The following is a 16,968-nucleotide window of genomic DNA, read 5'->3' on the forward strand; positions in this document are numbered from 1 at the left end:
CCTATATACAAGGCACCATATGAAGTACAACAAAGTATATAAAGATGAATGTGACAGGTTCTCTACTGTTAGTAAGAATAATAAATTATCTAGAGTTTAATTTGATCAATATATAAATGGTGAAGTATTTGAACTACATAAAACAAGAAAAATGTGTTTGTGACAAAACTTTATAGTATTATGCAAAATAACTCTTAAATAGACAGATTTTTGCCTCAGAAATTGTGTTAGTTGTTTATTTCCATATAATGAGCTATCCTAAAATTTAGCAGCATATCACAGCAAGCCTTTATTCTCTGTTTCCAAGGATCAGAAATCCAGCAGTGATTGCACTGAGTTTTCTGGTTCTGGGTCTTGCATGAGTTGCAGTCAAACTATTAGATGGGGTAAAGTTATCTCAAGACTTGACAGAGGGTGGAAGATCCCTTTCAAACTGGTCCATTTATGTAGCGAGGCCTGGATTCCTTGCTAGCTTTTGACAGAGGTGTAAGGCCTCGTGTAATGCCTCATCAGGTAAGTCTTTTCCTAAGACTACTTAGGCCATGAGAGTTGTTCCCCTAGAGAGAGAGAGAGAGAGAGAGAGAGAGAGAGAGAGAGAGCGCGCGCGCACGCGCACGCGTGAGAGCGCAATGAGGAAGCCACAGTGACTTTTTATGATCTAATCTTCAAAGTCTCACATGCTTCCTTTTGCTTTCCCTTATTAGAAGCCAGTCACTAATTATTTAAAAAGAGTAGATTTTAAATATACTAATCATAAAGAAATGATAAGTATGTGAAGTGTTGGATATATTAATTAACTTGATTTAATCATCCCACAATGTATACACATGACATCACATTGAACCCTATAAATATAGAATAGCTATTTTTCAATTAAAAGTAAAAAGAAATCAGTAAGTCCAACTCAATCACAGGTGAGGAGGATTAGGCTGCATCTTTTGAGAGGAAAAGTACCGAAGATTTTATGGATGTATCACAAGTTCAAGACCAGTCTGGGCAACTAAGTGAGACCCTACCCCCAAATAAAAATGAAACAAAATGAATATTAAAAAATAAAAAAGGGCTAGGGATGTATCTCAGTGGCAGAGTGCCCATGGGTTCAATCCTTAGTACCATAAACATACACACACACACAGAGAAAAAAAAATTTAACACATTTATTATAGAACGCTTAATAAGTATAGCAAAACTAGAAATACATAATCACTCATAATTCTGTAGTACAGACAAAATTACATTTAACATTCTTTTTTGTGTGTGTACACATACAAATATTAGTGTGTGCATGTACACATATAAACACATATGTATCTGGTTGATAATAAATATTTTGCAATATGTATATATTCTTACTTAACTATATAAAGAAAATTTGGCTCTATAATTCAAATTTGGAAAAAAAAATTAATGACCGCATAACATTTTCTGAGTAAATGTGTTGTTTCTTCTTAAATCTTTTTCCTATTTTTTGGACATTTATGTTTTTCACTTCCTTTTGTCACAATAAATGACAATATTATATTTGAAGAATGTCTTTGCATCTCTATAAGATCTTTCATGTAGAATTATAGAATAAGCTTACCACTAACTCTTGTCTTCAAAAAAAATCACACCTATTTGTATTTCTATCATTTGTCGGAGTGCCCATCTCATTGTGATTTATTGAGTAGCTAACATTTCTTTATCTTTGCTAATAGAATTTGTCTTATGTTGACATGCTAGTTACTATGTTATTGTTTTTCAACTCCAAGTTCAGTTCGTTGCCTGCTGTTATGAAAATGAGCATCAGCCCTTTAAATGTTTCCTTTGCAGTTTACATGATGTCATGCTTTGCCAGCAGAGGGCGATGCAGGTGAAAGGAGGCTTTCTTAATTCCTAGGAGCTGGCAGTCCAGATTCCGGGATATAGGACTTTGCTTCTCCACCACTCTGCTCAGAGTGGTTTCTCCAGCCCAAGTTGCCTGTAGGGTGCAGCTTTCTTCAGCATTTGTTTCTCCATCTGCTTCTCCAGCTTTTGATCTGGGCAATGGTGGTCTACCCTGAAGCCCAGGTACAGGCCTCTTCCTTGGCTCAAATTGCTGCTGTCACATCTGAGCACAGTGTCTGCTTGCAGACTCAAGGGGTCAGCGATCTAGCGTGCTTCTTTCCTGGCATTTGTTCCATGCAGCTTCGAAGATGCCCCAGCCTAAATCTTATACAGTATTATTCTAGATTCCTGCAAAACAGCCCCTTCAGCTCCCAGTCTTCGTGCCCACCTTCAACAAAGCTCCTAGTCCTTCTGTGTATCTCCCTCATCTAGTCACACTCCAAAGGTTAGTTCCTGCTTGCCCAGCAAGTGTGCTGCTGTTCTGGCCTGGGCAGCCTCCCTAACTTCTATCCAGGGGGCTGCAACCACACCTTTCCCAGTAAATTCTGAAATCCTCATTCCAATTTCTTCCTTTTTAGGGTTGTCTCCCTCAGCCTTAGGTACCCTTTCACGTTCTCTTACCATCTTTACACATACTCTCCGATCATGACTTCATAATTCTTTGTTTAAGTTACTGCATGTTTCTGTCTGCTGATTGAGCACATACACAAAGAGGTGATCACTGTTAAAGATACAACTTTTTTCCTATACTTAGTTGCCATTTGTACTTCCTCATCTGGGATTTTTCTTTTCATATCATTTCATAACATATATCTTTTTATTTTCTATGCAAGGCTTGGTACTTATGCATTTTGTAGATTTTCAATATGTTAATTTTTATCATTTATAGAAGGCACTTGATATTGCCTTAATTTTTTAAAGTAGACTGAATTTTAACATCACATTTATCTTATTTTAGTGAGACAAAACTATTTTCCTATTAACTCATTGATGATAAAAGTAGAAGCCTCTTTTTTACTCAGTAAAAGAGTAACAGAAAAAGTCATAGTACACTTTCACTTTCAACCAGTTCAGATTTTTGTGGTAATGGTAAGTAATACCTCTGTCTTAAAAATGTTTCACATTTTAATGTTAATAATTAATCTTTCACCTGGGTTTATTACATACAACCTTATTCCTTAGAATATGCAATGACCAACAATATAACACAATGCTTATGAAAAATGCAAGTGGAAGTAGTTTGGGGAGTGGAAGAATATTGCACCATTCTTCATTTTAATACAGATTCATAAATAAAATCATAGCTGGAACTTGTAGCATTTCTTTCTTCTGAGCGTGTTTTTTCAAGATGATCTTAGCAGATTATAAGTACCTTGAGTGTGTCTTGTAGAACAGGGTGCTTCGACAGCACAGCTCCAGACCTCTGCCTGGCACAGCCACCAGAGCTTGCTTTATCCAGTGTACTCATTCAGCCAAAAGTAGATATTTGTGGCCAAGTCTGGTTTTATCTAATGCAATATATTAAGTCTTTGTGGTATATTTGCTTGGAAAAATAAAGTAAGGGAGTTCAATTTTAAGAATAGTTTTGAAAGTGCTTAGTAGAGCAGAGAAAGAAAAAAGGGCCAAGACTGAGAAAATGATAATTTGGATCTCTTAACAGACTCCATAATCTTTTCCTTCCCAAAAGATAGATAGCTGTAATATTACAGTCATCATCTCAAAGAGACACAATCCTGGCTTTAATGAAAATGTCAGCTTGTTCAAGGAGATGTGGAACACCGTGACTGTCAGATCCTTGATGGTGTAAGAATGTGATTCTTGTTCATTTCAAGAACTAGCTGTTTTTACTTCCAGTCATTTCTGTGTCAGTTGCTGATATTTCAGTTCTCTTGAGAATTCAAGCTAAAAGAAGTTTGACCTGCATAATATCTAAAAATGCCACTTAAACTTATGTTCATTACACATTTTACGATAATAGATATTTTTGGAATACACAGTATCCAAACTTATTTCAGTTACTGAAACTAGATTTGAACTCATTTTAGTCTAAACATGAACCCTGGTTAACCTCATCACTTCAAAGAAAAACAAGCTGTTTCAACATTTGGTTTTCTACCAGTTCAAAGTCACAGGTAATGGTTTGAACGCTAGTGCAGACTTTATGCATTTGTCAAATAGCAATCTCTCTGTAATTCTGTTGACATGTTTTAGTAATAGAGGCCTGTATTACTAAACTGTCGTCTCTGTTTTTACTTTCTGTTTACTTTGAAGACATTTCAGTATAATGGCCTTTTCTGTGTGGAATCTGGAAATGAGAAGTAGGAGAGAGTATTAAAAACCGGACGCATACTGTGCATTCAGTCTTTTAAAAGGACCAAGTGCCCAGGTGCACACACTTGACTTACTTTGCTATCGTTTTTTGAATCTCTCTCTTCTCTTCTTCATTTAATCTTTGAAGAATGGACTCCAAGAGGGAAAAATGAAAGTTAATGTATTGCGCCACCTGAGAAAGAAAAAAGATACAAAAAAAGAAAGCAGAACATTTATGTGAGAAGTGCTGAGTCAGGAGAGAAGATGCAGAGGCAGGTTCAGGGTGGTCATATCCATACATCACTGCTAATTTCTTCTGCATCTTTATCCATGAGAAAAATTCGAGCATTGTTTTTGGAAGGTCCTTGTAGAAGCCTCTGCAGTAGTGGGATATCTGTCTTTTTTAGCCGTCTCTGCTCTGTAAATGAAAACAAGAATCAACCACAGTCAGGGACATAACTAGAGAAAAAGAAGAAAGATGATTTTCCCATTCACTTTCTTTGTCTCATTTCGGAAAAAATAGACCTAAAGAGAACATACAACAGGAAACTCTCACTTGAAGTGGTACAGTATCCCCCCACTCTGCTCCCCTGGTTTGGAGCAGGTGTTCCAAGACTCCAGTGGGTGAAACTGCAGATAGTACCAAATCTTACACATGGCATGTCTTTTTCTTATACACACATACCTGTGATGAAGTTTAATTTATAAATTAGGCACAATAAGAGATTGACACTAATAATAAAGTCTAAAACTGTAACATAATATATTCTAATAATATCGTCTGCATCACTACTCTGAGGCCATTATTAAGTAAATAAGGGTTATTTGAACACAAGCCCTGTGGTACCTGTGGTACCTCAGCAGTTGATGAGTAAGAAAGAGATAATCAGGTCAGAGAGAAATGGGAGGCAATGATCACTACCCTAATAGACACAGCAAGAAGAGAAAATGAAAAAGATAGATGTGCAGAGGTGGACAGAGATATAATTGCCTAACACTTCCTGGAGAACCCTCAGTGGACCCCCAGGGGTTCTGATCCCCATTCAGATAATCGAATGGCCACTAAGAAAACTCTTAAGTATTATAAATTCTTTGAGGATACTTCAACTTTATATTATCTTTCTCTGAAATTGAAGGACATAAGTAATGTTCTAAAACCCTCTTCTCTTTCTCCTACCTTTCCTCTCTTTTTTTCCCCCACAGAATGAGGTTATTATAATACACTGGAGTCAGGTGCAAAGAATGATCAAGCTTCCTTACCTCCTGTTGAAAAAATAATGTAAAGAGCAAAATCCTGAGGACTATTCTCAATCTGTCAATGGAAAAAAATTAACAGGCATGATTCTTTGTTTTCATGATATTTTCTAAGCCAACCAACCCCAAATTATGCATTTATATCCTCACTTCCCTTTTCTACTCTCAAACATAAAACCTCTGCCCTCTTGGAAATAATGTGATTTCTTAGGGCATCATTACTAAATGGTGTAATACAAAGGAAAGACTCCTTCAGAACTGAACATACAATTTAGATTTACATGTTCACGGGTCTTTTCAGAAGAGTGCATTTATTTGTCCACAGTTAAATTATATTCAAGATATGTATAGCTCTGCTTAGTATAAAGAGTACCTTAAATTTTTGGAGAAGTTGCTTTATTACTTCTTCAGTTGTCATGGTACTGTTTATTCTGACCTTAGTTTCTGATCCAAAGGCTGGGGTGAAAATTGATGTCTGGGAAAAAAATGTCATATAAGTTCTTTAAATTATATAAAGCTAACAAAAATCATACTGTGAATCTGAAGTGGACAGAATATATAATTCCTGAAAGTGATGACATTATTTCACAGGATATTCTAGAATTCTCAAATAACTAATTATTTAACATAGTCTTGAAAATGTATCAAACTCTTCTAGACCCTTTATAAATACTTACTAAATTAATTTTTAACACAATAATAAAATAAAACTAATTTTAAATTTTATGATACAAGTGATAAATGCTTAAGTTAAGGAGAAAAAGTAATACGTAAGTGGAGACTCAGAAGTAGGTAATGAACGGTGTGTGCACACTTTATTACACTCATCTTGGAGGAAATATAACTCTGTGTGCCAGAGCAATAAATAGGGAAATGCTTAGTTTGCTTCATTTTATTTAATCCCACCAACAACCCTGTAAATCAGGAAACTATGGAAGAAACTAAGACCAAGAGACTGGGCAACCTATTAACTTTGCTTGACAAAAATTTGAAATCATGTTATCAAGCTCCAGAGCTCAAGCACTTAACCACTATGTTAAGATGACAGTTTAGTGCTATTTTCATTCCCAGCACAAGTGATCTATTTGGAAGCCACTCATTTGTAGCAACATTTCTTCAACACAGATCAGCCCACAAGATGATGACATATAGCATAATTCCTGAGGAGAGAAAGAAACCAGGACAATTGGTATGTAAATATCTGTGGAGAACGCTTAACGCTACTTTATAGGTAGGAGGATAGTAATTGAAACCAGAAAAAAAAAAATGTTTAATTTGAACAAAGGATTGAGAAGAGAGGTTTCTCCCCACTGGGTTCCAAACACAATACTGATAGCCTCCCAGCTGCAGAAAATAAGCAATAATGTAGAAAATCCTATAGTAAAAACCCTACAGAGAAATCAGTTGATATTTCTGATTGAAGGTCCAGAAGGTGCTTGATATAGTTAAGTGCTTTTAAAGTATGTGTTTAAAAAATGCATAAATGATTACTAAAGAATATGACATAAAAATATTTGAGTATTAGAAAAGAATGATATATTTCCTACTTTCAGCAAAAATAAATGTCTTATAAGTACTAATGGAAAGACATACATAAATATAGCATACATTAGTTGCTGGTAAGAACACAATTTTTTTCCAAACCATAACCACGTATTCATTACAAAAATATGTGTGCAGGTACAAAACTTGAAAGAGACAGAGAAGAAGTTGTGCTCCATTTGTGTACTATATGTCAAAATTCATTCTATTGTAAAATTGATTGATTAATTTAAAAAAGAGAATAAGTAAAATAAGAAGTTTGACTTATTAGAATAAATATGTTTTGGCTGACTTTTCCCTTTTATTTAAATGTTAATATTCAAGTGTCCTTTGAGCCAACTTCCATGGTATTCTTTGCATTATTCTGACATTATCTCTTGGTATTTTTATTTCCCTGTGCAAGCTCTGTGGCTTCATGCTGGCAGAGGCATCCATTGACCCCTTGGTATATTTCCAATACCAGGCTCAATTCCTGACACTTAGGTGGAGTTCAACCACCACACTGATTAATAACTTGGGTTCTGGAATCAGACAAATCTGGATTCAAATTTAGAGCTAATACTTAAAAGCTGTGTGATCTAAGACAAATGACTTAACCTCTGTGAACCTCAATGAACTCATACGTAAAGAAGAGAAAATAGTTGTACCTACTTCATAGGATAGCTCTAGAGGTTAATGAGATAATTCATCAAAAATCTATTTGAAGTACTTAGTTTAGAGCTAGCACATAGGGAATGCCCAGTAAAAGTTAGATAGACTACTGCCATTGTTATTATTAGTATACTAAATTTTAAATTGAATTGAGTGGCATTCAACTTTTGTTAGAGCAATAGACAACATTGTTTTAAATCACATTAATGGAACTGTGACTCACTCACTTCATGGTTATAGAAGTGTCCATTAATAGAGGCCCGATGGCTCTGTCTGTCTTTTCGGTCCATCATTGGAGGCTTCATTCTTTTTCTTACCAGGGCTGCTTCACTCATGGTTCTATAGAGCAATGGGGACTCTGGTTCTTCATATGCATATGGCTTCAGAGTACTGCTGTGATAAGATAAATAGTCTGGGAAGAATAAAGATCATAAGCCCATATCATTTAGCTGCCCATCTCCTTGTATCCTAGGTAGATTGAGATATGTTTTCTTTAATTTTGAGAATATTGCTATTTCCTAGCTGTTGAAAAGCATCACAATCCACTGCTTGTCTACATATTTACTTTCTAAATATTGTTGGGGATTGATCAAATAGCAAATTCTCTCAGTGAATTGTGTCTCACATGAAATGATCACAACAATCACATGTTTGGGGGTGGAGCATTCTTTCAATGTTAATTTAGTGTGAATAGTAAATTTTATAGAATTTCAGAATATTAGAGATGGAAAAACTTAATATTCTATTAATCTGATCTCATTTTGGTAAGATAAAGCACAATGAGTTGAAGTGACTTTTCTGTGAACACAGTACCAACCTTCAAGTTATGGAGTCAAGTCTGGTTCTTGGTTTTACATTTACTCCTGAGAAGCTGGACATTGGCCCTAAAAATTCTATAGATGCTTGAGAAGCCATTTTTAACATATGTAGGAATCTTGAAAGATTTTGTTCCCATCTTTTATAAAAGCAAAAGTAGCAATATGCTTTGGACAGATGTCTGCTAGTAATATATCAGATAATTCATAAAATCTTTCTAGACATTCTAGGAATACAATTTGGGTTTTCCCCTTAATTGACCACTATCCTATTGTTTCTTGTCATTGGGCCATGTAAATTCAACAATGACCCACACTCTAGTCAAAATTTGGTTATTCTGTCATTCCAATTCATATACCAGATTTTAGAATATAAAATTATGGTAAAGCTTCAGACTGACCTAGTTACTATTGGGTGTGTTGTAACCGTTAAATGAAATTGGACTGAGCAGCAATGTATTCCTAGTCTAAAGATTCAAAACTAAAAAAAAAAAAAAAAAAAAAAAGATTCAAAACTGCCTTCAGTACTTTTTCCAATTTTCTCAACTGGTTCTTCTGTAAGAACTGGGCCATCTGGTACCATCTGTGTTCTATTTTACTTTGGAATCTTAAATAATTTTCTATTGTGACTAGAGTACCATCAAATAGGTATGAGTTATTTAATCTTGCTCTGGAACTAGTGTATAAATACAAATAGATTTTTGTGGTAGCTTTGGTATTTTTGTGGTAGCCTGATATTAAGATTCCTTTGGATTTAATGATGATTTTCAAAGAGATAATTGGATGGGCCTATAGATCCTATAAGACAAAGATAAGGGAAACTTGGAAAAAATATCAGTTTTGTTACAGTATCTGAGAACTTATGGAGAGAGTGGAGGAAACAGAATTAAGAAGGGTTTAAAAACAAAACTAAAAAACAAACATTGGAAGTTGTTGGTAAGCTTATGAATTCAACACCAGATGCATGCCCCTTGATCAGCCTGAACCTAGGCTAGAAATATCAAATCCCCAGTTTAGGTGTGTGAACCCTGCTACCCTGGTCCCCAGCTTCAGTTATCAAATACTTTTTGGATCTCTATATATGAGAAGTACATAAAAAACATCCATGTAAAATATAAAATATCATGCCTGACACTTAGCAGAGTCTCACTAAATTACAGCTATAATAATCATTATTATTACTACCACTGTCACATAATAATCATTATTATTGCAATTACTAACATCACATGTCATAGGAATTGGCATTTTCCATTGGATCCTCAAGTTTGATAGAAGACCATTTGATATTTAAGTAGATTTATCTTTTAAAAATTAAAATAACTATCAAATATAAAAGTGATTATAGCATATTTGCCTCTTTCTAAGCAGTAATACTACTTAAATATCTATTAACTAAAATGTTCAACGTCTAAAAACAATGTGATATTAGCTCTGAGGGACTTGGTCTAACATGAAGCTAATGAGAATAATAAATGGCTCTATTCCTCAGGGAAAATAGTGAACACTTAACAATACAAACTTTGTTCAAACCATTAACTCTAGGTAATCTAATAAAGCTAAGGGACTTGATGTAATTTTTTAAAAGGTCAACATATTTTTATATAGCAAAATAAGGTTCTTGAACATCATATTGTAGAAACTTAAATTACTATGCTTCTAGGATATTTTAAAGAAATACTTATCTGTATATATTTCTTATAATTCATATTATTTCATATATATGTGTGTGTATACGTATGTGTGTGTGTATATGTGTGTGTGTGTGTGTGTGTATGGCAAGAGTTTACTGAGTAGTGGTCTGTAGAAAGAAACATTTAGGAGTCAGGTTTTACACTGATTAAAAATAAAGTCTCCCCATTAACAAGTTTTGATACTGACCTTCCTGGGAATTGCTTGCTTCAGACAATGGAATCTGGGTCCTCTCCAACTCACTGATATGATAAAGATCATCAAATTCCCCCCAGCGTGTCATTCTCCTAAAAAGTAATAAATCTTGTAAATGTCATCAATTTCATTTGTATTGAAACCCAAGATCCTTTTCAGATTTATAATATGAATATAATACTTGTAGGCTTTTGTAGGCAGACATATTATTTAAAATTATAAAAATTTTTGATGCTATTAACATTATATTCATATCAAAGTGGTATGTGTTTTAAATACTTCCTGAACTTTTTTTGGAGCCACATCTTGATATCTTTAATGTAATAATTCAGTTATACACTAAAACACAAGGTTATATAGAATCTATGAAGCATATATGCAAATGTAATTGACCAAAACCAATATGATTCATTTTTACAAGCATACCTCACTATATTCTTAGGGGAGTTTAGATACAAAAGCGTTCATTCCACCAATATGTATTGAGTATACCCATTGTATTAAAATGATTATTATGTAAAGTAACTCTAAAATAATAAGATATAGTGCCTAATAATAAGGTATAGTACCCTGACCACATGAAAAACACAAAGGAGGAAAATGTATGAGAACCTCTGTCTATAGAAAATTATGATTTATTTTGGAATATAGAAATTTTCTATGTATTCTGGTGCCCTGAGTAAATGAAACCTGCTTATTTTTGCAGCAGGCTAACACTTATTTTATTTATCTGATCTTAAACAAGTTACTTATCATTTCTTGGCCTTAGTGTTATCTGTAAAATGGAGATGGAGATGGTATGAGATAGGATGGGGTGCCTGTACTGATTAAATTAATTAATTCATATAAAGTTCTTGAAATGGTGCCCTGAATAATATTTAATGTGAGTATGATACATATCTAAAACTTATCAGAATTGTCTTCATCTTCATCACCATCATCTGAATCCATTTCCATGGGTTAAGTACAACTGGGATCCACATATTCCTGGATCTCTTGGGGAAATGAGCACTATTATTTATGGAAACAGTCTTAGTCCCAATAAGGACATCTTCCATAATATCTGTGTATTGTGAACAAAAACATATTCACCCTAGGGAGTACGTGACATTAACACTACCAAAATGTCATTGATAGAGTATGTGGAGGGAAACCTATTAATACTAATGGTAGAGAATGTGAAAAAAATCATTCTTGTTTTTCCTTGACTTCTGAATTATTCAGAACTCTTTTACAGCTATTTTATCAATTCATCTCACAATAGGCATAAGAAATAGATAACACAATCCTGATATATTTGTTAATGAATTTTGTCCAGAATATAGTTAGTTGGTTAAAATAAATGATATAAAGGCCAAATACTACATGTAATAACTTAACTCAAAGGAGAACTACTCAGGTCCTAATGTGGAATCTAATTATTCTCACATTATATAAAAATTATCCACTTCCAATCTAATCTATAGCAGATTAATAATCAAAAAAGGGCAGGTTTAGTTATCAGAGAAAGAGGGTAATCAGTAGAAAAGATGGAATTCCACGGAAAAGCAGAAACTAAATGGGCAAGCAACCTGATGCTATTTCATATGGGGGATGTAAGAATTCCCAGGATGCCAAACCAGTGATGTGCAATACAAATTATTGGTGACTCTGGAAAACTTGTCAGCTGTCCTCTTCTTCAATTTAAAGGTGCCACACAGACACAGGAGTTCAAACATGGCTTAGTATATTTAGTGTTTGGTTTATTTTCCTCCTTACCATCTACAGCTGAAAAAAAAAGACTTTTAAGCTGTGTATTGTGTAATTTGAGTGCCATTCTGTACAACTGTACACATGACTAAGCTTGAGGGCAGTTACCCAGTGTTTTCAAGAGAGAACTGGTTGGAAGTTTAATATCAAATAGTTTAACTTGCCCAAACACAGGATTGTTTGAATTGCTCTAACCAAACTTCAGGATGTGTACCATTTGCAAATTTAAACTCTAAGGAGGTTTCCTAATGAGTTGCAAAATAAAATGGAAGTAGAAATTTGATAGACAAATAGAAGCACTTCCCTAACCATATGGTAAAAAAAAATAAAATAAAAACAGTACTGGTGCTATTCAAATATGCACCTGTCCTGTTTCTACTTTTTACCTCATTCTGCCATGACTTGTTCAAAACATGACAATACTGATTTTGAAAAAAATATTAAAAATAGCAATGAAAAGTAGTGCAATCAAAAATAACCTCAATGAAGCTGTTCTTTCCTTTCCTTTTCTTTTCCTCTTCTTCTTTCTTTATTTTTACTTTTTGAATGGAAAATTTTCAAAGAGAACACTTGGCCCAGATATGAGAGATCAAAGTGCTGCTCATAGATTCATGTCTATAATGGATCACAAGTGGTCAGAACTCAAACAAATTTATTTTTTGTTGCTACAACTCCTATGTAACTGCTACTTCCTCAGTGTGACTCATTTTTAATGTAATTAAAACAAACTAGCATGACAGGACTGACGATTCTCTCAAACAGTGAATTGAAAGACATGCAATTGCAGCCTTTCCTGCAGCTGGATACACAACAGCTATGACCTTTCCTGCTCATTCACCCACTGGAGATACCAAGTCCATATTCTTGCAAGAGCAGAGGTGTTAAGTTCTGCCTGCAGGTGCCCTGAATGGAAAAAGGCCCTTTGGAAAAACCTTGGGTGAGGGGCTAGTCAATTTCTTTACACAATCAAATAGAGGCTTAGAATTTAAATGAGTCAACCAGAGTGGTAACCAGAATTAGGACATTTAAGATTGGATTAAAACAAAGAATGATACCTAAGTTTGGCTATGCACCCCATGAGAGAACCAGAGACCACTGAAAAGCCATTCCAAGTTATGCTTTGTCTTCCAGTGTGAATGTTCAGCTAATTTTCACCAAGTATTCTTGACTTATTAATCACAATCAAATCTAATTTTGCTCTTATGTGTGTGAGAATCTAAGTGTTTGTGGAAGGAGTGCCACTGTTTCCTGCTAGTTCTTGTCCACCCCAAATATCTGATATTCTGCAAAAGCATACTTCAGATATTCTAGTAAGTCTTGTTACTATGGTAAAGGCAATCTAATGTAGTTTTCTAAGTAATTCCTTTTCAACTTTAAACAATAGGAGATCAATGTTCTGGTAAACAATGAAAAATTCAAATAGGTTCCATAGAAGGTATAGCATAAGGGTATCATCTTATAATCTGCCTCAGTATATAGAATAACATTAATATTACCTTGCCTACCTGGGATCTTGAAAGTTATCCAAAAATTTAGAGTATTAGGAACAAGTATTTTGAATTTCAGAAATTAAAAAATATCTTGGGATAGCCACTCAAAATAATGATGGTTTACTGTGATATTGCAAGTACTTTCCTTCCATCTCCTTGACATCTTCCTTTAATTTAATGCACCACACTTACTAAGTTTTCATGAGTCAAAAAATGAAAATGCATCAAAAGGAGCTAGCTGCTCAGAGAAATTTGCCATGAGTTTTTAGATAATATGAAATGCAATGGATAATTTTGTGAATTTGTATCTTATAAAGTTGAGTAATTTGATGCTCCTAGACATTTAAATCATCAGTACTATTGTTAACAACAGCCAAGCCAGGGAACCTGCCTGGATCCCAGCTGGCTGGATTTGGTCCCCTGCCTGCATAAAAAATAATCAAACGATAAAAAAAGTAAAAATGAATGAGACCCAGTTTGACCAAACATGGAGAGAAGCAGCTAGTTTATTGCTCCGTCAGTCCTACAGAAGTAGTTACGATTTTAGAAACAAAACTCAGGAAATGTACATATATAGATCTAGCTAGTCTGTGCTAGTCAGATATATGTCACAGTTTCAGTTTCTTTGGTGCCTGCCAGGGCCAGGGGTACCTTCTCAGTTTCCATTTTTAGCATGAAGAAGTTCAAGAGCAAAAAGTGATTTGAAACTTTTAATTTCAAAGGGGCTCTGTTACACTATCAGTCATCTAGTACCTGAAGGAGATGAATGTAGGGCTTCGTGAGGCTGCCTGACTTTGGCTTGTCTTTTGCTTTTTTATAAGTAGTAGACCCTATGCCCACCCACAGTCCTTAGCTTAGATGGAAGACTAGTAAGAAGTGGCAGACAGAGAGACAGTGCTGTCATATAAAGAAGTAATTTAATCAGTTTCTGGGTACCTCACTGGGGGACTGGAACACAAAGATGATTCCAGGTCTGTTGGGTACCATTTAGCAGCTCACACTGCAGAGAGGGAGATAGATGTGTACAAATACAATGGAATGCATGCTCTAGAGGTGATATAGAGAAGTGGCCAGCTATACTGAGCATAGACTGAAAGATCAAGAAGGCTTTTTTTTACGTGACCTGAGAATTAAAGGATTAGATAGAAGAAAGTCAGGCAAATGGGTGTTGAGAAGCAGGTAGACTTCCAGGCAGAGTAAGATAGGCAAGGAAGGAACTTCAATATATGTTTAGGGAATTACAAAACATTCAGCATTGCTGGAGCATCATATTTGAAAAAAGGTAAAAATCATGGTGAGGCTTAAATATTTTCTCCAAAGGAAAACCACACTCCCTTCAAGATAATACCTGGTTTTCCTTAGTTGTGGCCAAAGATCAGATGGGGCAAATTGTCTTGGCAGCTCTTTCTGTACCCTCTCCTCTGATAGAACTCCAACTCATCCATTAGTGGATGGGAGGGTGAAAGATGAGAAGAAATGGCTTAGGATCTCATGGCATATGCAAAAGGGTGATGAGGCTAAGGATCAAAAGAAGAGAAGGGAAGGAAGGAAGGAAGGAAGGAAGGAAGGAAGGAAGGAAGGAAGGAAAAGAAGAAAAGAGAGGAACTTTTGTAAGTTTGATTCTTGCTGGGAATATTTATAAAATTTCCTAAAATTTGTAAGGGGTAATAAAAAAAATCAGCCCAACTTTGATATTCAAGGTACAGTTACATAAATCCATACAAAACTGTGTTTTGTGTACTTATTTAACTTCAAATGCACTTTGTTGTGCTCTGTTAAACAGGATCAGGATAATTAGGTGGAGCATAATTAAGTCATCCTTCTGGAAAGCAAGAAAAGACTTGTTCCAAGGAGAGGATATATTTAAATTTTATGCCTCTTCCCCCTTTTTTTAGAGACCAGGCCATGAATAACTGGATTCTGCCTTTCTTCTTTGTCTCTTGCAATGAAGCCTGTGGTCTTCCAGGTGGGAGAAAAAGTCTGGAATCCATGGAAGTAAAATAAAGTCTGGTTTTGTGGCATAGTCATTGGGAAATCTTGTACAAATTCCCAAATTCCAAAGAGCCCTGAACACTTAATTCATGGAGTTACTGGGGTATTATATGAGGCTGTGTAAAAGCACATGCAATAAAATTGTTATGAAGATCATCTAAGGAATTAAAAGCATGAAAGATTCCTCACCCTTTGTTAGAAAAGACATCTGGTGACTTTGACATAGTGAAAGAAGAGATTGGCTTGTCATCTTGTATTTTCAGCTGTATAGGTCGTTTCACTCCCCAGAAAATGTCCAGCATTCCTTCAACAATTAGTTTCCCATCTTCAGTCTAAGAAAGAAACCAATAGTCTCTATAGTTGTTTCTGTATTACTTTATAGAAGGTAAATCTTTTCACCAAAGTTATAGAAATTAAGTTCATAAGAAATGTTAATAGGTTAAAAAAATCCTCAAAGGAATTATTTGACTTCTCAGTTTATCTACAAAATAATTCTATCTTTGACACATTTTTTCAATTTTTGAAAACAGCTGTACCCAGCAAAGTGAGCAAGTTATAATGCTAACAGCATGTCCACCAGAGGGTAGAACATGTGAGAATGCTATCTGAACTCTATACTTCTTCAATTAAGTGGAAATCTAATGCTCTAATACTGTTTAAAATTGAAGCCTTTTGGGGGGAGGGGGAAGATGGCGGCAAAGGGAGTGCATCACTCCCGTGTACTGCGTCACTGTTCGGAAGAATGATGAGTTAGAACAGCTAAAAACTATCTTGTTAGGAATTTCTAGCAAAACTGGGGTGCTCCAAAACCTAGTGGAAGGATTTTCATCGCACGAAGATCAGCTACAGGGGCTCAAACGCGAGCGATTTGTCTGCACGGAGGATCACGCCGCTTATTCAGCAAATCGCCCCGTGGCTAGAATCTGCGGCACGTGCTGGGAAGCAAGAGATAGCAACGCAAAGATACAGCGCTGCGGATTCTGTGGGCTCCTGCCAGCTGTGCAATCACTGTACACAGTGCTGAATTCTGGGTTTGAGACGGGGGAAGGAAGTGGTCCAGTTCAGTTCTCCACCGGTCAGACCACAGAGGAAGCCAGCGGCCACTATTTGGAGAGTTGACGTCATCATCCCTGTTTTCGATTGATCGCAGCTCATTCAACCATAGAACAGGTAATTTCAGGCTGCCATTGGCCTGCGTCTCGCAGACAAATTACTCAGGCGCAGTGCTAAAGAACCCGCAGAAACTGCTTCTTGGGGTCTGCTCCTATCAAAACATACATGGAGCCCGGGGCGGCCGAATTCTGGCTCCCGGAACTGCTCTGGCCCAGGGCTAAGGAGCCCGCGGAGGCTGCTTCTTGGAGCCTGCTCCTATCAGAGCATGCACGGAGCCCAGAGCAGCCGAGTTCTGGCTC

The 16,968-nt window shown here is 35.7% G+C and overlaps 1 protein-coding gene across 3 annotated transcripts in view; it reads right to left on the reverse strand.

Moving 5' to 3' along the window:
• Positions 1 to 4,095: 4,095 nt before the first annotated feature.
• The window catches only part of RASSF6 (Ras association domain family member 6), a gene marked incomplete at both ends in the record, with an annotated part of 37,118 nt that continues 24,245 nt past the window's right edge, over positions 4,096 to 16,968 (reverse strand). The window contains 8 exons of one of the 3 annotated variants that reach the window (XM_081304327.1): positions 4,096 to 4,171; positions 4,272 to 4,369; positions 4,476 to 4,594; positions 5,437 to 5,488; positions 5,804 to 5,905; positions 7,851 to 8,035; positions 10,320 to 10,414; positions 15,746 to 15,888. In XM_081304327.1, coding sequence (XP_081160453.1) covers positions 4,096 to 4,171; positions 4,272 to 4,369; positions 4,476 to 4,594; positions 5,437 to 5,488; positions 5,804 to 5,905; positions 7,851 to 8,035; positions 10,320 to 10,414; positions 15,746 to 15,888 — 870 coding nt within the window. Of the gene's footprint in view, positions 4,172 to 4,271; positions 4,370 to 4,475; positions 4,595 to 5,436; positions 5,489 to 5,803; positions 5,906 to 7,850; positions 8,036 to 10,319; positions 10,418 to 15,745; positions 15,889 to 16,968 lie in introns of all 3 variants that reach the window. The other 2 variants (XM_081304325.1, XM_081304326.1) reach the window with 2 other exon arrangements.

The sequence above is a fragment of the Spermophilus citellus genome (genome assembly GCF_964194105.1).
Source record: "Spermophilus citellus genome assembly, chromosome: 8".
NCBI lineage: Eukaryota > Metazoa > Chordata > Mammalia > Rodentia > Sciuridae > Spermophilus > Spermophilus citellus.